Source organism: Heterodontus francisci, chromosome 17, assembly GCF_036365525.1.
Source record: "Heterodontus francisci isolate sHetFra1 chromosome 17, sHetFra1.hap1, whole genome shotgun sequence".
Classification (NCBI taxonomy): Eukaryota; Metazoa; Chordata; class Chondrichthyes; order Heterodontiformes; family Heterodontidae; genus Heterodontus; species Heterodontus francisci.
Window position 1 is genome coordinate 73,796,271 of NC_090387.1, and position 22,585 is coordinate 73,818,855.

The 22,585-nt window shown below is 44.1% G+C and overlaps 1 protein-coding gene across 3 annotated transcripts in view; it reads right to left on the bottom strand.

Annotated features, from left to right (window-relative positions):
- The window catches only part of rfwd3 (ring finger and WD repeat domain 3), a 58,129-nt gene that overhangs the window by 14,893 nt on the left and 20,651 nt on the right, over positions 1-22,585 (bottom strand). For all 3 annotated transcript variants that reach the window (XM_068049671.1, XM_068049672.1, XM_068049670.1), the window contains exons 3-7: positions 20,920-21,125; positions 18,000-18,085; positions 8,500-8,727; positions 7,217-7,308; positions 2,356-2,470 (exon numbers count right to left, since the gene is read on the bottom strand). In XM_068049671.1, the coding sequence (XP_067905772.1) occupies positions 2,356-2,470; positions 7,217-7,308; positions 8,500-8,727; positions 18,000-18,085; positions 20,920-21,125 (727 nt within the window). The remainder of the gene's footprint in view (positions 1-2,355; positions 2,471-7,216; positions 7,309-8,499; positions 8,728-17,999; positions 18,086-20,919; positions 21,126-22,585) is intronic.

Below are 22,585 nucleotides of genomic sequence, written 5' to 3' on the forward strand. Positions count from 1 at the left end.
TCACAATGTCGAACACGCCAGCAAAATGGGTAGGTATGGATGAACAATGAACATCTGAACAAAAACTCAACAACCTCCTGAGAGAACATTTACAGTTAGAATGTAAACTGCCAGTCTGCTGTGCTTCTAGCCTGGAATTTGTGGTAAGTAGTAATGGCGAGGCTGTCAGTGCTCGTCGTTATTATTGTTTGAAATTGACAGCAACTCCTGGCATCTAAACATACGCAGTTAAAATGCAGAAATCCGGATGTTGCTTTCAGTGATATCCTGCTCCTCCACAGGATGCACTGCTGCAGTCTTTGCAAATGGAATTATTAGAAACAAGTAATTTGCTGTGAATTTTAAGTATTTACACACTATTCTCATTATATAAAACAATGAAACTGTTAAGCTTTATTCGATCAGGAGTGACTGAGTTTTTCAAATGGCGTACCAAGTCAATTACTGCTGAACAGCCTCTCTAGCCCTGAAAAACTAGTTTTACAAGTGTGGTGTCTCATTCCCCAAGAACATTTAAAATTTGCAGATTTTTAATAAAACATATTTTTAAAAATGTGTTCATTTATGTTTCTCTCTTAACTCCATGTATATGTTCCAATATTTATTTTGCTTTCTTACAATGATTTAAACTTGGTTTATTTTGCCTGCTTTGCTGTCTGAGAATACTACAATCAGATTGGCTGATGAGCTGAGCACTGCCTGTCCTGTTGCTGGATGTCAGAGATCCCCCTGTCAAACTGACATCAGAAATGAGGAAACTACACTCTAGAGCCCACTAAATCTTTGTGGACAATTTTTAAAATTGAGATCAGGGTGAGTACTGTCCCTTTGGTGCTGACTCTAAACTTTGGCCCATTGAGTAATGGGCTACTGCAGTCTCCTACAGCCCGCTCCACTGCCTTAGGGGTATAGAGGAATTCCCTCAGCGTATTTTATGAATTGGTCACTGGCTCTCTTGTCTTCCCCTGACTGCGCAATTTTCTGGAGAGAAGTTAATGCTGAAGATGCTGGCACTGAATATGGACTGGGTAGATCTGAAAGCCTTTTCCCACCCTCCTTTTCTTGTATGTATACACATACAGCCAATCCAGTACTGAGATCGATATCCACAGAGTGCCTGGGTCACAGGGCTAAATGGATACAGAGTGCCAGGGTCACAGGAACAATTCACTGTAAAGTTAAACACTTGCATGCAACACACACGCCTATGAATCCAATGTACAGTTGAATTCCTTTATGATGAATTTTGGGCAATTCAGCATTCGATCATTATTCCTGACGAATCGATTTGTCTGAATCCACAAATATGAGTACTGACAAACAATTGTTGATGAGGCGCACAAATTGAATGCAACACCATCTAGGTATTCACATCCAATGCATTCTCCGTATATCAAACCTGACCAGGCAACAAACATCTTGACCAAACAACTCGTGCTAGTGGAGAAGGGCAAGGCCTGAGGTTCAGACAGACAGAGGGAGTGGGTAGCACTAGGATTCTGGCAGAAAATATAAAAGGTACTTTTATATTACAGGAGTGAATGTGAACCAGAGATGCATTGCTCTTTCCAATAGCAGTATTAAGTCTGCAGAGCTGGTTTGGTTCCATGTGAATCTGCTGCTGGGTTAAAGCTGCCTGCTTCTAGAGTAAACAGGAGTCACTCTCACATTGCACTGAGCCCCTGTATTACACAGCAGTAGTATCAGGGGACCAGCACGCAACAGAACCATATTTGGAGATCAGAAAACACCTAGAAAACGAAACAGCCTCAAGCCTCAGAAGACGCCAGTCTTGGCTTTATATACACTAGCAGATTAGAAGCAATGTGTTCTCTAATCATGGCTCACTGTCAAGCAAAGGTGTGAACTAGATATGAAGGTTTCTTACTCAATTAGGGCAAGATTAGAAGCATTATACTAAACCCGACAGACTAGAAACACAACTGCTCAGATACACATGGGTTTGCGTCAGCAAGGATGGACTGACCTTTACAACCAAGTGAGCACTGTACAACTATAGAAACACAAACAGGGGAAAATCAAACATATAAATATATGCACAGAATCCAACATACAGCAATTGGCACAGACACAAGGAGAAAATGAAGGCAAAAGGGACAAAGCTCAAAGAATTCCCAACAGTCACACGACTTGAAAAATAGAAAAGTCAAAAGAAAATAAACCTCAACACCTATCCAAACCTCACATCTACCCACAGAATTCCAGGCCTGTATAATATTAGCTAGAACTGTATCACTGTACTCAATTGTGGAAATTCTGTCGAGACTTGATAAAGCCAATTGTAAGGAGCCCGTTTTCTGCACTTATGAGGATTTGCAGCAGATTGACCCTTACCTGCAGCTGTTTGCGTAACTTAGTGCACTCATCTGTCAAGAACTGTAGTTGGAGACGACACTGTGCAGATTCCAGCTCTGCCTTCCGGCGCATCACCTGCTCCTTCTCCAGATCACTGCCCACAAAACAGGAGGAGAAAATGAAGGCAAAAGGGACAAAGCTCAAAGAATTCCCAAAGGAAAAATGAAATCACATTACAGGGACTGCAAGGAAATCTGCAGACCTCACAATATAATAATGCACATTCAATATTTGAAAGTCAGTAGGAAATAAAGAAATCACATTTCTCTAGCACCCATCACAGTCCCAGGATGTCCCAAAGTGCTTTACAGCAACATGATAATGACTAGATCATGATTTAGTGATGTTGTTGAGGGCGAAATATGCCTCAGAACACCAGGAAGAAAACACCAGCTCTTCTTTGAAATAGTGTCGAGATATTTATGCCCACTTGCAAGGGCAGATGGTGCCTCAGTTTAACGTCTCATCGAAAGAGAGCACTTTGTAGCCCTCCTTCAGCACTTCACTGGAGTGCCAGCCTGGATTACATGCTCAAGTTCCTGAAGTGGGACTTGAACGAGCAAACTTCTGACTCAGCTGAGATTTGATGTCATGCCACTGTGGGGTAGGTGGCGATTGGAGGACACACTCTTCCCCCATGGGGGTGGGAACAGAGAGAAGAGTGTTTTTCTCTGCAGGGTGCAATACCCACAGGAGTCAGATTCAGAACAAAACTGCCAGAGGTTTGGGATCAGATTGTCTAGCCGTATTCTCAGGCGAGTATTGTGCAGGGTTTGGGGTGAAGAGAAAAATACCACAATACTTAGACAGCAACATTCCTATTAAAAGCCAAGAGTTAAATTCAAATTTACAAGCATTCAGTAACATTTCCTGATTTCAGTACTTTCCTTCCCTTTTTTACCCAATGCGTTGGGAGGGTGTGGAAGCAGATTTAGAATCTTTGCAGATCACAGTACAAAGCAAAAGCAGAAAGTGACATGAGCTTTCTGAATGTTGTGTTTCACTTTCATTCCTTTGTGAACTTGTGGGAGAAGAGCTAGAGGTGAAAATACGAACATACGAATCAGGAGCAAGAGTAGGCCACTCGGCCCTGCGAGCCTGCTCTGCCATTCAATAAGATCAATAAAATCATCTGATTGTGACGACGACTCCACATTCCTGCCTACCCCCAATAACCTTACACCCCCTTGCTTATCAAGAATCTATCTATCTCTGCCTTAAAAATATTTCAAAGACTCTGCTTCCACTGCCTTTTGAGAAAGAAAGTTCCAAAGACCCACGACCCTCAGAAAAAATTTCTCATCTGTCTTAAATGGGCAACCTCATTTTTAAATAGTAACCCCTAGTTCAAGATTCTCCCACAAGGGACAACATCCATTCCACATCCACCCTGTCAGGACCCCTCAGGATTTTATATGTTTCAATCAAGTCGTCTCTTACTCTTCTAAACTCCAGAGGATACAAGTCAAGCCTGTCCAACCACAGAACCATAGAAAAATTATGTCACAGAAGGAGGCCATTCAGCCTGTCATGTCCATGCCAGCTGAAAAAACTAGCTGCACAATCTAATCCCACTTTCCAGCACCTGGTCCATAGCCTTGCCGGCTATAGCACTTCAGGTACATGTCCAGGTACCTTTTAAAAGAATTGAGGGCTTCTGCCTCCACCACCGTTCCTGGTAGTGAATTCCAGACACCCACCACCCTCTGGGTGAAAAAGGTTTTCCTCACGTCCCCTCTAATCCTTCTACCAATCACCTTTAATCTGTGCCCCCGGTAATTGATCTCTCCGCTATGGGAAACAGGTCCTTCCTGTCCATTCTATCTAGGCCCCTCATAATTTTGTACACCTCTATTAAGTCACCCCTCAGCCTCCTCGTTTCTTAAGGAAAACAACCAGAGCCAATCCAATCTTTCCTCATAGCTGCAGCTTTCAAGCCCTGGCAATATTCTTGTAAACCTCCTCTGTACTCTCTCCAGAGCAATTATGTCCTTTCTGTAATGTGGTGACAAGAATTGTACGCAATACTCCAACAGTGGCCTAACCAGTTCCAGCATTACACCTCTGCTTTTGAATTCTATACCTCGGCCAATAAAGGAAAGCATGCCATATGCCTTCTTCACCACTCTGTCTACCTGTCCTGCCACCTTCAGGGACCTGTGGACATGCACTCCAAGGTCTCTCACTTCTTCTACCCCTCTCAATATCCTCCCGTTTATTGTGTATTCCCTCACTTTATTTGCCCTTCCCAAATGCATTACCTCACACTTCTCTGGATTGAATTCCATTTGCCACTTTTCTGCCCACTCAACCAAACCATTGATATCATTCTGGAATCTATGGTTATCCTCTTCACTATCAAGTACAGGGCCAAATTTTGTGTCATCGGCAAATTTCCCAATCATGCCTCCCACATTTAAGTCCAAATCATTAATATACAGTACAAACAGCAAGGGACCCAACACTCAGCCCTGTGGAAAGCCACTGGAAACAGCTTTCCATTCACAAAAACATCTGTCAACTACTACTTTTTGTTTCCTGACCCTGAGCCAATTCTGGAACCAACCTGCCATATTCCCCTGTATCCCATGGGCTTTCATTTTACTGACCAGTCAGACCACATCCACCGCACTATCCTCACCAATCCTTCTTGTTATTTTCTCAAAAAACTCAACCAAGTTAGTAAGACATGACCTTCCCATAACAAATCCATGCTGACTATCCCGGATTAATCCGTGCCTTTCTCAGTGGCAGCTTATCCTGTCCCTCAGAATAGATTCCAACAATTTACCCACCACCGAAGTCAGACTGACCGGCCTATAATTATTTGGCCTATCCCTCGCACCCTTTTTAAACAATGGTACAACATTCGCAGACCTCCAATCGTCTGGTACCTCTCCTGTATCTAGTGAGGATTTGAAGATGGTCTTCAGCGCATCCGCTATTCCCTCCCTGGCTTCCTTTAACAACCTAGGATGCAATCCATCCAGCCCTGGCGATTTATCCACTTTCAAGGATGTCAGACCCTCGAGTACTTCCTCTCTCATTATGCTTATCGTATCTACTATTTCACATTCCTCCTCTTTAACTATAATGTCTGCATCCACCCTCTCCTTTGTGAAGTCAGAGACAAAAAAACTCATCAAGAACCCTGCCCACATCTTCTGCATCCACGTATAAATTCCTTGTACATCTCTGATAGACCCTACCCTTTCCTTAGTTATCCTCCTGCTAAACTGATAAAACATCTTTGGGTTTTCCTTGATTTTACCTGCCAATAATTTATCATGTCCTCTCTTTGCTTTTCTAATTTCCTTTTTTACTTTACCCCAGCACTTTCTATACTCCTCTAGGCTTTCTAAAGTATTAAGATTTTTCTGATCATCATATGCTTTCTTTTTCTGCTTTAACTTCTAGATAACCAGAGGGCTCTAGAGTTGGCAGTACCACCCTTTATCTTTGTGGGGACATGCCTACACCGTGCCTTTCCTCATAAGACAGCCTGGTCACTCCAGATATTAAGTCCAGTAAACTTTCTCTGAACAGTTTCCAACACATTAACATCTTTCCTTAAATAAGGAGACCAATACTGTACACAGTGCTCCAGATGTGGCCTCACCAATGCCCTGTATAACTGAAGCATAACCTTCCTACTTTTGTATTCAATTCCCCTCGCAGTAACAATAATATTCGATTAGCTTTCCTAATTACTTATCTTTGTGTCATCAGCAAATTTAGCAACCATACCTTCAGTCCCTTCATCCAAGTCATTTATATAAATTGTAAAAAGTTGAGGCCTTAGCATTGATTCCTGCGGCACACCACTTGCACAAGTTTTCTTCTCACTCCCTAAGGGAACACACTTCATTCCTGGTATGGCTTCTGGACAATACAACAGAGGTATGAGTGTTAACTAAATTTGCTGGAGCTAGTTTTTCAGGCTTTTTCCTCTAGACAAGTAGCCTGTTCCTCTGCTGCTGTTATGCTGGCAGCTAGGATGCAACTGAAGATGCCTGCCGCCCAACGAGGTTGCAGGCGACCTCTGCTTTAAGCAATCGAAGAAACCCAGCCAGGAAACTATGGGGGGGGGGGGGGTGGTGGAGCTGTCTCATATGTCTGAGGCAGCATTGACACCTTGAGCTTCCTGCCTAATTTACTTTATTTGAGGATTTACTTTATTTCAGACGTTTCATATTTTGCATATTATGAGGTGTCTCCTTAACCGTCGCTCTAGGCTTTATTTTAATTTATTTTCAGGACGTGGCTATCACTGGCAAGATGAGCATTGATTACCCATTGCTGTACAACTACAGAAAAATAAATATATACAGAATTAATATACAGCAATTAGCACACACAGGGACCTGAAAAGGTGCTACTAAGCCACTTATGAGAGCTGTTAATCTAAATCAATCCAATTGGTGTGGGAGTGCAGTCACATGTCGGCAGGACAGCAGGTTTCCTTCCCTGACAGGTTGGATTTTTAACGACAATCCAACAACTTCACAGTGACGAGATCAATAATAGATTTTTTACCCAAAGGCTTTTCAAACTACATTACTGTGTCCGCATCTAGGCTACAGATTCTGAACTTGAATAACCTTTCCTCACTGGTCATCCACTTTCTTGGAATCATTCTTATTTAGCCTCCCTGTGCTCTCTCCAATGCTTGCACATCCCCTTTGCAGCATGGCAACCTGACCGGTACATAAGATTCCAAGTAAGACAATAGTTCTTTGTTATGCTTCCTCCGCTGAGGTTCGGCAGTCTTTCGTTATTTTGAAAGTGTGAAATATCAAGAAATTTGAGTCACAAGTATTTACACATAAATAGTGCATACCTCTTCAACCGTTCTTGTTCACTGGTATCCACAGCTTTCAGCGCTCGGGCATACAGCAACACTACATCTGACCGCTTAGCTTTCTTATTACACTACAAAAGCCAAACACAAACAGGATTTTAGCACAGGTTCTGTTCAGTGATGAAACAGTATCAATTTTCTATGGGAAAGCAAACAAAAAAAAAAAAACTTTTAATTTCACTGGGGAACATTCACAAACTCTTCCCTCCCCTCCATTTCTCTCTCACTACCGCATGCCCAATTATAAAAAAAGATAGAGGCACTGGGGAGGGTGCAAAAAAAAGATTTACAAGGATGATACCAGGAATGCAGGGGTTCACCCATCAGGAGAGGATGTACAGGCTGGGTGTCTTTTCTCTTGAAAAAAGGGAAGGTATGACCTAATAGGTCTTCAAAATTATGAAAGGTTTTGGTACAGTAGATGCAGAGAGGATGTTTCCACTTGTGGGAAAGAGCAAAACTGGAGGCCATCAATACAAGATAGTCATCAAACTAAATTGGGAATTCCGAAGAAACTTCTTTACCTAGAGAATGGTGAAAATGTGGAACTGACTACACAAGCAGTGATTGAAGTGAGTAGTGTAGATGCATTTAAGGGGAGGCTGGATAAGCAAATGAGGGAGATGGGAAAAGAGTGAGATGGGAAAAGAGGGTTATGCTGACTGAGTTAGGTGAGCAAAGACAGGAGGTGGCTCAAGTGGAGCTTAAATACTGGCATGGACTGGTTGAGCCAAATGGCCTGTTTCTGTACTGTATATCCTATGTAATGCCGAATATGGACATAATGCCACTGGCATTGCGGCCATTGCTGTTTCCAGATTCCAGTGTGAACTTGTCTTCCTCTGTGCAGGGAACTCTAACATGATCAAAGGCCACTCGCATCAAAAAACAAAATCAAAACTCCCTGTACCTCTTTTTGAAAAAGGAAACTTCTGTAAAAAAACAAAACATTCTCACTCCGCTTAAAACATCCCAATGTTTTGGTGAGCTCTGAATTAAGTGGAGTTGCAGGTCTGTTGAAGGCTGCAGGTGAGCACGAGGAGGACTTCAAGTGACCTTCAGACCTCATTTCAAGTATCAGTGACTGCTGTATACATTCATCCCTCCTGCTGAAATGCAACAAATCCTATCAGAACAAAAAGGTTTTAAATCAACCCCAACCCCGGTGGTGCAATTTCATTCGGGCAGCTCCCAATATCGCAAAACTTTAACCAAAATATGAATTGTTGATTCTCTTCCCCAATACCATGCTGCCAACTTACCTGTGGACATTTTCCTCCTTGTCCCCTCAGCCACCGGTCTATGCAGGTAAAGCCGAAGAGATGGCCACACCGCAGAGCAGCAAGACGGTGCTCCCCTGCATTTGTCCACGGCTCAAAACAGATTGAACACGTATCCCCTTCGTCATCAGAGGCTGCATTGTTGGCCTTGGTGCTTGCTATATCTTCTTTCACATTTGAAGTGTCTTCTGAATGAGAGGTCAAGCTTCCCTATAGGTAAAATATTCAGTTAGAGGCACATAGATTCTGCTGCTGTACCTACATGACCTGTTCTACTCTCATACTTCGTGTGACATTAAAATGTTAGAGAATACCTCCCCAATGTTATAATTACAGATGCAGTACTCCTTGAGCAAGTTTACTGATGGCTCATTAAATCTGCAAATACCCTTAAACCTCCCACCTCTGCAACACAACCTTTTTTAATATTCAAAATAGTCTCTCCCATGCTTCTCAACTTCACTGAACTTTTCAGGACAGTTCTGGAGTTACAACAGTAAGTGTGATGCTTCCACTGGAAGGTAGCAATAGCTGCTTCAAGTGCTCATTTCGACAGGTACCCCTCACTGAAAAGAAGTTTTCACTCAAAGTTGCAACAAACACAGACCTGAAGAGACCAGTTCTAAACAGACCCCACAGGCTTCCTTTCTACTCAACTACTTTTCTACAATTCATTATATTGGATCAGCCTCTTAACTTTTGATATGTGCTAAGCAAGCAAATAAGTGACCAATGCATTACAGCAGTAATTTTATCGTGATATTTAATTCTCAGTAATGTCCATTACAACAGTAACCCTCCGCTAACAGTTGATTGACCAAAAGCTTAAGATAATCCATGCATTTGCCACCTCTGCTTTTTATCAGCATCCAATGCTAAATATAAATCATTTTAGGTCGAGATTTTAAGCACGTCGCCATTTATTAGCATGTATATGCGATAAAAAACAAACTGGATAGTAATGACACACCAATATCCAGCAAAAGACCATGTCCATTTACCCTCAAAACTAGATTTTATACTCAAGACTCTGGAGTGGGACTTGAAAACCCACAATTTTGTGTATTAGAGGCAAGAATGCTACCATTGAACCAAGAATGACCTTTAGGCTTACAAGCTTCATCCATTTATTTTTCACTGCAGTATCCCACTCCCATGCCCAACTTCTCTCTCCACCCCTCCACCCCCCACCCCCCCCCCCCCACCATGCCCTCTTTCAGTTCACCCACACATAAATAAGATACAGACCTCATTAGCAATTCCATAAAGAGCTGCCCAGTCAACCTGTCTATTTTTCACAGTCTGCTAAATATTGGTGGGGCAATTGAGAGCTTAAGGCCATGCTTCAGCATCTTGTGACCAAGGTTGCCTCTTTTTTTTTTGGGAGTACACAGGCCATTTCTTTAAGTGTGTGGCCCCCTTAAAATTCTTCTGTACTACCACGCACCTCTGATAATTGAAAGGGGCCAACTTTTGCAGGAATGTTCGGGTTGCTGTGTGGTTTTGTAGTTTACAGGGAACATTGCTTGACACAAAATACTGGAACGCCAATATGCTGCATTATTAAGCCACCATTCAATCTTTTCCTTTATTCGCTCATGGAATGCGGGCATCGCTGGCAAAGTCAGCATTTATTGTCCATCCATAATTGCCTTTGAGAAAGTGGTGGGGAGCCGCCTTCTTGAACCACTGCTGTCCATCTGGTACAGGGACACCCACAGGAGGGAGTTCCAGGATTTTGATCCAGCAACAGTGAAGGAACGGCAATATATTTCCAAGTCAGGATGGAATGCGGCTTGGAGGGGAACTTGCAAATGGTGGTGTTCCAATTCATCTGCTGCCCTGTCATTCTAAGTAATCGAGATCGCAGATTTGGAAGGTGCTGTCGAAGGATGCGTGGTGAATTGCTGCAGTGCATCTTGCATATGGTACACACTGCTGCCACTGTGCAGCGTGGTGAAGGGAGTCAATATTTAAGGTGGAGGGTGGGGTGCCAATCAAGCAGACTGCTTTGTCTTGGATGGTGTCAAAACTACCAGAGTGTTGCTGGAGCCACAGTCATCCAGGCAAGTGGAGAGTATTCCATCACACTTCTGACTTTTGCCTTGTAGATGGTGGACAGGCTTTGAGAGTCAGGAGTTGGGTTACTCCCTGCTGAATTCCCAGCCTCTGACTTGCTCTTGGAGCCACAGTATTTATGTGGCTGCTCCAATTCAGTTTCTGGTCAATAGTAACACCCAGAATGATGATAGTGGGGGATTCAGCAATGGTAATACTGTTGAATTTCAAGGGGAGATGGTTAGATTCTCTCTTGTTGGAGATCGTCAATGCCTGGCACTTCTGTGACACAAACATTACTTGCCACTTATCAGCCCAAGCCTGAATGTTGTCCAGGTCTTGCTGCATATGGACACGGACTGCTTCAGTATCTGAGGAGTTGAGAATGTTATTGAACATCATACAATCACCAGCGAACATCCCCATTTCTGACCTTATGACGGAGGGAAGGTCATTGATGAAGCAGCTGGAGATGTTGGGCCTAGAACACTACCCTGAGGAACTCCTGCAGCAATGTCCTGGAGCTGAGATGATTGACCTCTAACAACCACAACCATCTTCCTAGTTTGATGTCAAGGGCAATCACTCGCACCTCGAGTTCAGCTCTTATGTCCATATGAACATAAGAATTAGAAGCAGGACTAGGAGTAGCCCACTCGGCCCCGTGAGCTTGTTCCACCACTCAATAAGATCATGGATGATCTAACTGTAACCTTGACTCCACATTCCTGCCTACCCTGATAACCTTTCACCCCTTTGCTTATCAAGAATCTATCTACCTCTGCCTTAAAAATATTCAAAGACTCTGCTTCCACCGCCTTTTGAGGAAGAGAGTGTTCCAAAGACTCATGAACCTCAGAAAATATTTCTCCTCAACTCTGTCTTAAATGGTCGACCCCTTATTTTTAAACAGTGACTCCTAGTTCTAGATTTTCCCACAAGGGGAAACATCTTTTCCACATCCACCCTGTCAAGGCCCCTCAGGATCTTATATGTTTCAATCAAGTTCCCTCCTACTCTTCTAAACTCCAGCAGATACAAGCCTAACCTGTCCAACCTTTCCTCATAAGACAGCCTGCCCGTCCCAGGTATTAGTCTAGTAAACCTTCTCTGAACTGCTTCCAATGCATTTGCACCCTTCCTTAAATAAGGAAACCAATACTGTACACAGTACTAGAAGTGGTTTCACCAAAGCCCTGTATAACTGAAGCATAACCACCCTACTTTTGTATTAAATTCCCTGCGCAATAAACAATAACATTCTCTCATCCTTCCTAATTACTTGCCGAACCTGCATACTAACCTTTTGCGGTTCATACAGTGGCAGCAGTGTGTACCATCTACAAGATGCACTGCAGCAACACACCAAGGCTTCTTAGACAGCACCTTCTAAACCCACGACCTCTACCACCTCGAAGGACAACAGCAGCAGATGCATGGGAACACCACCACCTGCAAGCTCCCGTCCAAGTCGCACACCATCCTGACTTGGAACTATATCACCATTCCTTCACTGTCGCTGGATCAAAATCCTGGAACTCCCTTCCTAACAGCACTGTGGGTGTACCTACCTCACAAGGACTGCAGCGGTTCAAGAAGGCAGCTCACCACCACCTTCTCAAGGGCAATTAGGGATGGGTAATAAATGCTGGCCTAGCCAGCGACGCCCACATCCCATGAATGAATATTAAAAAAAATACACTAGGACACCCAGATCCCTCGGCGTCTGAGCTCTGCAATCTCTCACCATTTAGATAATATGCTTCTCTTTTATTCTCCCTGCCAAATGGACAATTTTACATTTTCCCACATTATACTCCATTTGCCAGATCTATCTATATCCCTTTGTAGCCTCATGTCCTCTTCACAGCTTCCTACCTATCTTTGTGTCATCAGCAAATTTAGCAACCATACCTTCAGTCCCTTTATCCAAGTCATTTATAAAAATTGCAAAATGTTGAGGCCCCAGCACTGATCCCTGCGGCACACCACTTATTACATTTTGCCGACCAGAAAATGATCCATTTATGCCAATTTTGTTTCCTATTAGCTAGCCAATCTTTTATCCATGCCAATGTGTTAACCCCTATACCATGAGCTTTTATTTTCTGCAATAACCTTTGATGTGGCACCTTATCAAATGCCTTCTGGAAATCTAAGTACAGTACATCCACCGGTTTCCCCTTTATCCACAGCACATGTAACTTCCTCAACGAACTTCAATAAATTGGTTAAACATGATTTCCCTTTCACAAAACCATATTGACTTTGCCTGATTACCTTGAATCTTTCTAAGTGCCCTGCTATAATGTCTTTAATAATAGCTAACATTTTCCGAGACAGACATTAAGCCACCTGGCCTGTAGTTTCCTGAATTCTGTCTCTCTCCCTTTTTGAATAAAGGAGTTACATTCGCTATTTTCTAATCTAATGGAACCTTCCCTAATCTGGGGCATTTTGCAAAGTTAAAATCAACACATCAACTATCTCACTAGCCATTTCTTTTAGGACCCTAGGATGACGTCCATGTTTGGACCAAGGCTGTAATGAGGTCAGGAGCTGAGTGGCCCTGGCGGAACCGAAACTGAGCAGGTTGTTGCTGATTCAGTGACACTTATAGCACTATTGACAACACCTTCCATCATTTTGCTGATGCTGGAGAGTGGACTGATGGGGCAATAATTGGCCGCATTGAATTTGACCTGCTTTTTATGAACAGGACATACCTGGGCAATTTCCACATTGTTGGATAGATGTCAATGTTGTATCTGTACTGGAACAGCTTGGCACGGTGCGTGGCTAGTTCTGCGGCACAAGTCTTCAGTACTACAGCCAGGATATTGTAAGGTGCAATAGCCTTTGCAATATCCAGTGCCTTCAGCTGTTTCTTGCTATCACATGGAGTGATTCAAATTGGCTAAAGTGGCATCTGTGATGCCGGAGACCTCAGGATGAGATGGAGATGGAGAATCCACTCGGCACTTCTGGCTGAACACAGTTGCAAATGCTTCAGCCTTTTCTCTTGCACTGACGTGCTGGGCTCTTCCATCATTGAGGATGGGGATATTTGTGGAGCTTCCTCCTATTGTTAGTTTTAATTGTCCAACACCATTCACGGCTGGATGTGGCAGGAGTGCAGATCTTTGATCTGATCCATTGGTTGTGGGATCACTTAGTTGTCTATTGCAAGCTGCTTCCGCTGTTTGGCGTGCAAGTAACATAGAAAATAGGAGGAGTAGGCCATTCCTCCCTTCGGGCCTGCTCCGCCATTCAAAAAAGATCATGGTTGATGGTCTAATTCAGTACCCTGTTCCTGCTTTCTCCCCATATCCCTTTGGCATTAATATATCTATCCCCTTGAATATATTTAATGACTTGGCCTCCACTGCCTTCTGCAGTAGAAAATTCCACAGGTTCACCACCCTCTGAGTGAAGAAATTTCTCCGCAATTCGGTTCTAAGTGGCATACCCTCTATCCAGAGATTGTGACCACCGGCCCTGGACTCCCCAGCCATCGGAAACATCCTCCCTGCATCTAGCCTGTCTAGTCCTGTTAGAATTTTATAGGTTTCTATGAGATCCCCTCTCATTTTTCTAAATGGAGGGATGTGACTAGTGGTGTTCCGCAGGGATCAGTGCTGGGACCTTTGCTGTTTGTAGTATATATAAATGATTTGGAGGAAAATGTAGCTGGTCTGATTAATAAGTTTGCGGACGGCACAAAAGTTGGTGGAGTTGCGGATAATGATGAGGATTGTCAGAGGATACAGCAGGATATAGATCGGTTGGAGACTTGGGCTGAGAAATGGCAGATGGAGTTTAATTCGGACAAATGTGAGGTAATGCATTTTGGAAGGTCTAATGCAGGTGGGAGGTATACAGTAAATGGCAGAACCCTTAGGAGTATTGACAGGCAGAGAGATCTGGGCGTACAGGTCCACAGGTCACTGAAAGTGGCAACGCAGGTGGATAAGGTAGTCAAGACGGCATACGGCATGCTTGCCTTCATTGGTCGGGGCATAGAGTATAAAAATTGGCAAGTCATGCTGCAGCTGTACAGAACCTTAGTTAGGCCACACTTAGAATATTGCGTGCAATTCTGGTCGCCACACTACCAGAAGGACGTGGAGGCTTTGGAGAGGGTACAGAGGAGGTTTACCAGGATGTTGCCTGGTCTGGAGGGCATTAGCTATGAGGCGAGGTTGGAAAAACTCGGATTGTTTTCACTGGAACGACGGAGGTGGAGGGGCGACATGATAGAGGTTTACAAAGTTATGAGCGGCGTGGACAGAGTGGATAGTCAGAAGCTTTTTCCCAGGGTGGAAGAGTCAGTTACTAGGGGACATAGGTTTAAGGTGCGAGGGGCAAAGTTTAGAGGGGATGTGCGAGGCAAGTTTTTTTTTTTTACACAGAGGGTGGTGAGTGCCTGGAACTTGCTGCCAGGGGAGGTGGTGGAAGCAGATACAATAGCGACGTTTAAGAGACATCTTGACAAATATATGAATAGGAAGGGAATAGAGGGATATGGGCCCCAGAAGTGCAGAAGGTGTTAGTTTAGGCAGGCATCAAGATCGGCGCAGGCTTGGTGGGTCGAATGGCCTGTTCCTGTGCTGTACTGTTCTTTGTAAACTCTACTGACCCTAGTCGACCCAATCTCTCCTCATATGTCAATCCTGCCATCCCAGGAATCAGCCTAGTAAATCTTCTTTGCACTCCTTCCATGACAAGAACATTCTTCCTCAGATAAGGAGACCAAAACTGCACACAATACATGGTCTCACCAAGGCCCTGTATAACTGCAGTTAAGACATCCTTGCTCCTGTACTCAATTCCTCTTGCGATGAAGGCCAACATACCATTCACCTTCCTAATTGCTTGCTGCACCTGAAAGCTTGCTTTCAGCGACTGTTGTACAAGGACACCCAGGTCTCATTGCACCTCCCCCTTTCCCAATCTAGCACCATTCAGATAATAATCTGCCTTTCTCTTTTTACAACTAAAGTGGAAAACCTCACATTTATCCACGTTAAACTGCATCTACCATGCATTTGCCCACTCACCCAACTTGCCCAAATCACATTGGAGCCTCTTTGCATCCTCCTCACAGCTCACATTCACCCCAAGCTTTGAGTCGTCTGCAGTAGTCCTGCATTGTAGCCTCATCAGGTTGACACTAGGCATGTCTGGTGCTGCTCCTGGAAGCTCCACACACAGTAGATTCTGTGTCCTTGCCACTTTCAGTGCTTCTTCCAAGTGATGTTCAACATGGAGGAGTACTGATTCATCAGCTGAGGGAGGGTGGTAGATGGTAATCCATATTTGACCTGATGCCATGAGACTTTATGGGATCCAGAATCTAATTTGAGGACTCCCAGAGCAACCATCCTGCACTCATAATTGAACCATGGTTGATCCCTTGGCTTGATGATAATGATAGAGTGAGAAATATGTCGGGTCATGAGGTTACAGATTGTGTTTAAATACAATTCTGCTGCCGCCGATGGTCTACAGTGCCTCATGGATGCTCAGTTTTGAGCTGCCAGATCTGTTCCAAATCTATCCCATTTAGGACAGTGGTAGTGCCACACAGCACGATTGAGCGCATCCTCAGAGTGAAGACAGGACCTGGTTTTTGCAAGGATTGTGCAGTGGTCACTCCTACGAATACAGTCATGGCCAGATGTATTTGCAAAAGGTAGATTGGTGAGAACAAGATCTCGTAAGCTTGTTGGTTCCCTCACCCCCTGCCACAGGCCCAGTCTGACAGGTGCGTCCTTCAGGACTCAGTCAGCTCAGTCAGTAGAGGTGCTGTGAAGCCACTCTTGGTGATGGACATTGAAGTTCCCCACCCAGAGTACATTCTGTGCCCCTGCCACCCACAGTGCTTCTTTCAAGTGATGTTCAACATGGAGGACTACTGATTCATCAGCTGAGGGAGGATGGTAGGTGGTAATCTATGTTTACCCATTTTTGACCTGATGCCATGAGACTTTATGGGATCCAGAATCAATGTTGAGGACGCTCAGGGCAAATTCCACCCCCCCCCACTCCGACTGTATACCACTGTCCCACACCTCTTGTGCAACAGGATATACCCAAGAATGGTGATGGCGGTGTCTGGGACACTGGATGTAAAGTATGTTTCTGTGAGTATGGCACAGTGGTTAGCACCGCAGCCTCACAGCTCCAGTGACCTGGGTTCAGTTCTGGGTACTGCCCGTGCGGAGTTTGCAAGTTCTCCCTGTGTCTGCGTGGGTTTCCGCCGGGTGCTCCGGTTTCCTCCCACCTCCAAAAGACTTGCAGGTTGATAGGTAAATTGGCCATTGTAAATTGCCCCTAGTGTAGGTAAGTGGTTGGAGAATGGTGGGGATGTGGTAGAGAATATGGGATTAATGTAGGATTAGTATAAATGGGTGGTTGTTGGTCGGCACAGACTCAGTGGGCCGAAGGGCCTGTTTCAGTGCTGCATCTCTAGAAAAAAAAAATGTCTGGCTGTTGCTTGACTAGTCTGTGGGGCAGCTCTCCTAATTTTGGCACAAGCCCCCAGATGTCAGTAAGGACGACCTTGCGGAGGTGAGTGTGTTGTTTTGCCATTGTTTCTGGTGCCTAGGACGATGTCGGGTGTTCTGTCTGGTATTACTCCTTTCAACTTTGTCTAACAGTTTGAAACAGCCGATTGGCTTGCTAGGTCATTTCAGAGGGCAGTTAGGAGTCAACCACATTACTGTGGGTCTGGAGTCACATGAAGGTCAGACCAGGTCAGGATGGCAGATTTCCTTCCCTAAAGGACATTAATAAACCAGATGGGTTTTTACGACAATTGATGATGGTCACCATGAAACTATTACCGAGACCAGCTTTCAATTAATTAAATTTATTAAAATCCACCAGCTGCCGTGGTGGGATTTGAACCCTTGTACTCGGGGTATTAGCCTGGGTCTCTGGATTACCAGTCCAGTGACATTACTACTATGCTACCGTCTCCCCTCATTCTGCACATACTTCAAGATAACTTTTGAGCACCATTACGTCAACAAGGGAGAGTACATACGATCAGAACCAACCTCTTCAAACATAAGCAATTGTAACAAAGTAGGAAGAGAAGCCATTCAGCAAACTGAGCCTTTTTTCCCATTCAATTAGATCATAGCTGATCTAAATCTTAGTTTCATTTGCCCACTTGGTTCCACATTCCTTCATACCTTTACCTAATTAAAAATAAAATGATCAATCTCTCCCTTTCTTTGCCTCAGGAATGCTTGTTTCCTGACAGCTATTCTCAGGTAATTGCTACCAAACCCTCAACAAACTAGGATAAGGCAAACCACAGTAGACTGACCTTCCAATCAGATCAAAACAAGTTAGTGCTAAGTGGAGATTTGAAGCTGTTAGCAGGAGACAAAATCACTTTTAAAATGTCCTACCTGCTCTTGATGTGCAGACTGTGAATCTCCATTCCCGAAACTCTGAGCTGGCAAGGGGTTAACCGGAATTGGGGCACTAGCAGGAGCTGCAAAAGCACAGGACAGAGAGCATGCTTATGGTAAACATTTGCACGTACAAGGAAGTGGCAGCTTCAACAGCTCAGGCCAGGAATGGGCACAAAAATAGAAATTTGCCTCCACCCATTAATCCCTCACCATCGAAACATGTTGCTAGAGTACTTCAGCACCTTCTGTTATTAAATGACTGAGTAAATTCCACTTTTTTTGAAAATAGTAGTGAGTGTGGGTGCAGCTACAGAATTCATTCCAATAAAAGAAAAAAATGTGCAACTTGAGATTTTAGCACAGAAATTTAAAAAAAATTCACTCTCATGATCTAGACCGGCATTTATTGCCCACCCTACTTGCCCCATACAACCGAGTGGCTTGTTCTGCCACTTGAGAGAGCAATTAAGAGTCAAGCAAATTGGTGTGGGACTGGGGTCGCATAGTCCAGATTGGGTAAGGGTTGCAGGTTTCCATCCCTCAAGGACATAAGCGATCCAGTTGGGTTTATACGACAATCTGATGGCTTCATGGTCACAAAATGATCAAAGGATGAAGTTCAAGTTCAAAAGCAACCCTCTAAAAACTTGGCAGAGGGTTAAACAAAGTAAAAAAAAAACTTCCAGTTCAATTGAATGCACAAGATCAAAGAATGATATGGAGTTTTACTCATCTTTAAAGGTAACAACTGTCTCTGTTTCAGTTTCATGTGAAAATGGATCTAGTACGAGCAGTATATAGCAAAGTAATGGCACCAGCACTCAAATGACAAATACATTTGGAGCAGATGAGACACATCTCACTTCTAAAGTGAAGGGAACATGGTGGGAACAAGACACTGGATTTTATTTATTTTATTTTTTTTTTAAAAAGAGATAAATGGGGATGGGAGTCAGACTAATGGATGGAGCTACAGGGACATGTGTTTCTTTGTTATATTCATAGCCAAGATGCAGAGTTTGTTACATTTACAGACAAAACCAACTCTACTGCTCTCCAGATTTTAGAGGATGCAGTTAATTATTTGAAAAGTTAAGATCAGTTACAACTGGACAAATAGCAAACAAAATTTAACGGTGAAAATGTAAAGCATTCGCTCTCAAAAGACAAACAACCAAACTTGCATGTACACAGTACCCTCAACATCCTCAGGTTGCCCCAAAGCAATTCAGACAACAAATTACTTTTTCAAGTAGATTCATGGTTAATGTAAGTAAATTGGAAGGAATGGAGAGGACAGAGGCACACTGTGAAGGGGAGAGAATTAGCATAGGTAGGTAGACTTACTGTTACTCCCAGGTCTTTGTAGACTCATTACTTTCAATGTAACACCAAAAGCAAACAGAATGTTGGGATGTAAAGCCAGAACATCGCAGAGGTTCTCATGCAGTTATCAGATCTCACTTGGGAATACTGTGTTATCATATTTGAAGAGAGACATGCGGGCATTGGAAAGGCTGCAGAGACGAGAATCAGCCCAAGTGGAAAACAGCTACAAGATAAATAGGACGAAAGCTATATAGTCTAAAAAGGTAGTAAAAAGGCATAAGTACCAAGAAACAAATTTGAGAGAGAATATTAAAAAAACTTTCACTTAAAAGGATGCTAAATGTATGAAGTGATCTATTGGATTAGGTATCGAACGGATGACTCCGAAGCAATCACATTGCAGTTGGATACTAGGCCGGGCATGTTTTGTTTTGATGGACCAAATACCTTGAAGTGTGGTTTTTCTCATGTTCTTATAGTGCCACATAGGTCGCCCACCAAGTACTTCAAGTAGGTTAAAGCAAAAGACGTTTGAGTGTAAATTTAGTCCTCATTCATTCTTAAATGGGATATTAAATATATACATTTGTGTATGGGATCCTAGGCTTCATAAATAGAGGCACAGAGTACATAAGCAGGGATGTTATGCTGAACTTTTATAAAGCTCTGGTTCGGCACCAATTGGAGTATTGCGTCTAGTTCTGGTCACCACATTTTAGGAAGGAAGAGGGCCCCTGAGAGGGTGCAGAGGAGATTTACCAGAATGGTTACAGCGATGGGGAATTTTAGTTACACGGTCAGGCTGGAAAATCTGGGTTTGCTCTCAGAACAAAGGAGATTGAGGGGAAATTTAATAGATGTGTACAAGATTGACAGGCTTAGATAAGGTAGACGAGAAAAAACTGTTCCCATTAACAAATGGTACAAGGATGAGGGGACACAGATTGAAGATTTTGGGCAAGAGATGCGGGGGAATACGAAGAAGAGCTCTTTAACACAGCGGGTGGAAAGGGAGACGATCAATGACTTCAAGGGGAAGTTGGATGGCTACTTCAGGGAAATCAACTTGCAGGGCTACGAGGATTGTGCAGGGGAGTGGGACTGACTGGATAGCTCTGTGGAGACACAGCATGGACTCAATGGGCCGAATGGCCCCCTTCTATGCCATAAATGACACTGATTCTTCCCCAGTTTGGAAAGTAATATTACCCAATTTAGCAGACACGACAGAGAGCCTGTCGCTACACTTGCAAAGTGGCATGTTACAAGAATACTGAGCTGTAATACCTCACTCTCACCGATCCGCTGGGTGGAAGGGAGGGGGGGGGGGGGGAAACGTGGGGCGGGGGAGAGAAGCAAATCTGGGGCAAAGTCGTACCCAGCTAACTCTCCAATTCTTGATTTTAGTCTCAAAATGAAGGCCTAGGAACCAGCATGTCATAGAGAATTCAAACACTGTAAAGGGTTAGAGGGATTTCACAACTACATAAAGTTAAAAGTAGAATTCATCAACTGGGATTTACCCTGCAACAATAAGTGAAATTGATGGGTCGTAAAGACACCTCTCTGAAGTGCTCTTACCCACCTGATGAAGCTGCAGCAGACTCATCACCCTCATACTCATCCTCTATTTCTGTGGTGCTGCCACTTTCAGACTCGCTGAGATCAGTGCTCAGATCAGTGCTGGAATCTTCGCTGCTCATCTCGTCTTCTCCATATTCGGCTGCTAACCTGACCGATACTGTGCGCTGCTGCCTGTTAACCCGGAAGTAGTTATCCAGAGCTCCAGACCTGGAATTAGGAGGGTTGCATGTAAATTACATTCTAAGCTCACTGGATGCCAGTGGGAGGGAAGGGTAAAAGTATTATCAGCTTTTTCAGTCAAAGCACATCTGCCTAACCTGCAGCGCCTGCTCCCAACAGCTCTTCTTCAACTGGGACCTTCTATATTGTTGATTCCGGAGGCAAAACCTGACAAAGAGTAGCAGTGCTGCTGGGAGAACATGCCACAGGTCAGTCAGCACAGTGTTCTCCTACTTAGAGCCAGTGGCACTGTCTGTGCATGTGGGGGGGGGAAAGAGAGAAACAGGGGATGAGGGAGGGGAAGCTCAAATCTAACTGCCGTCCCTCTCCTATTAAATTGGTGAAGCTCCACTTTTTGATCCTTCCCACTGGTAAAAAGAACTTGGCTGCCAATTGGGACCCTCAAAAGATGCAGGGCCACTTATTCTTAATGCATGACTGCAATGTACTGACACGCAGCTCTCTCCCTTAGCATCACTGCTCTTACACCATGCACCAGCCACTTCAAACCTGCCCTGTGCTGTTGCTTTTCAATTAATTCGCGGGGTTTGAGCATTGCTGGCAAGGCCAGCATTTATTGCCCATCCCCATTCCCTTCAAAAAGGTGGTGAATCGCCTTCATGAACCACTGCAGACCATGTGGTATAGGTGCACCCACAGTGCTGTTATTAGGGAGTTCCAGGATTTTGACCAAGCGACTGAATGAACGCTGATATAATTCCAAGTCAGGATAGTGCGTGGCTTAGAGGGGAACTTGCAGGTGGTGCTGTTCCCATGCATCTGCTGCCCTTGTTCAATGTGGTAGAGGTTGCAGATTTGGAAGGTGCTGTCGAAGGAGCCTTGGCGAATTGCTGCAGTGTATCTTGTAGATGATACACACTGCTGCCACTGTGCGCCAGGTGGTGGTGGCGTTTAAGGTGGTGGATGGGGTGCCAATCAAGCAGGTTGCTTTGTCCTGGATAGTGTTGAGCTTCTCGAGTGTTGTTGGAGCTGTGCTCATCAAGGCAAGTGGTGAGTATTCCATCACACTCCTGACTTGTTCCTTATAGACAGGCTTTGGGGACTCAGGAGATGAGATACCTGTCACAGAATTCCAAGCCTCTGACCTGCTCTTGTAGCCACAATATTGGTATGGCTGGTCCAGCTCAGTTTCAGATCAACGTTGCCCCCCCCACCCCCGGCCCCAGGATGTTGATACTGGGAGATTCAGTGATGGTAATGCTGTTGAACAGCAAGGCAATACGATGAGATTCTCTGCGGTTGGAGATAGTCATTGCCTGGTACTCGTGGCGTGAATGTTGCCCAGGTCTTGGACATGGACTGCTTCAGTATGAGGAGTTACGAATAGTAATGAACACTGTGCAATCGTCAGCGAACTTTCCCACTTTTGACCTTATGTTGGGACAGAAAAACATTGATCAAGCAGCTGAAGATGGTTGGGCCTAGGA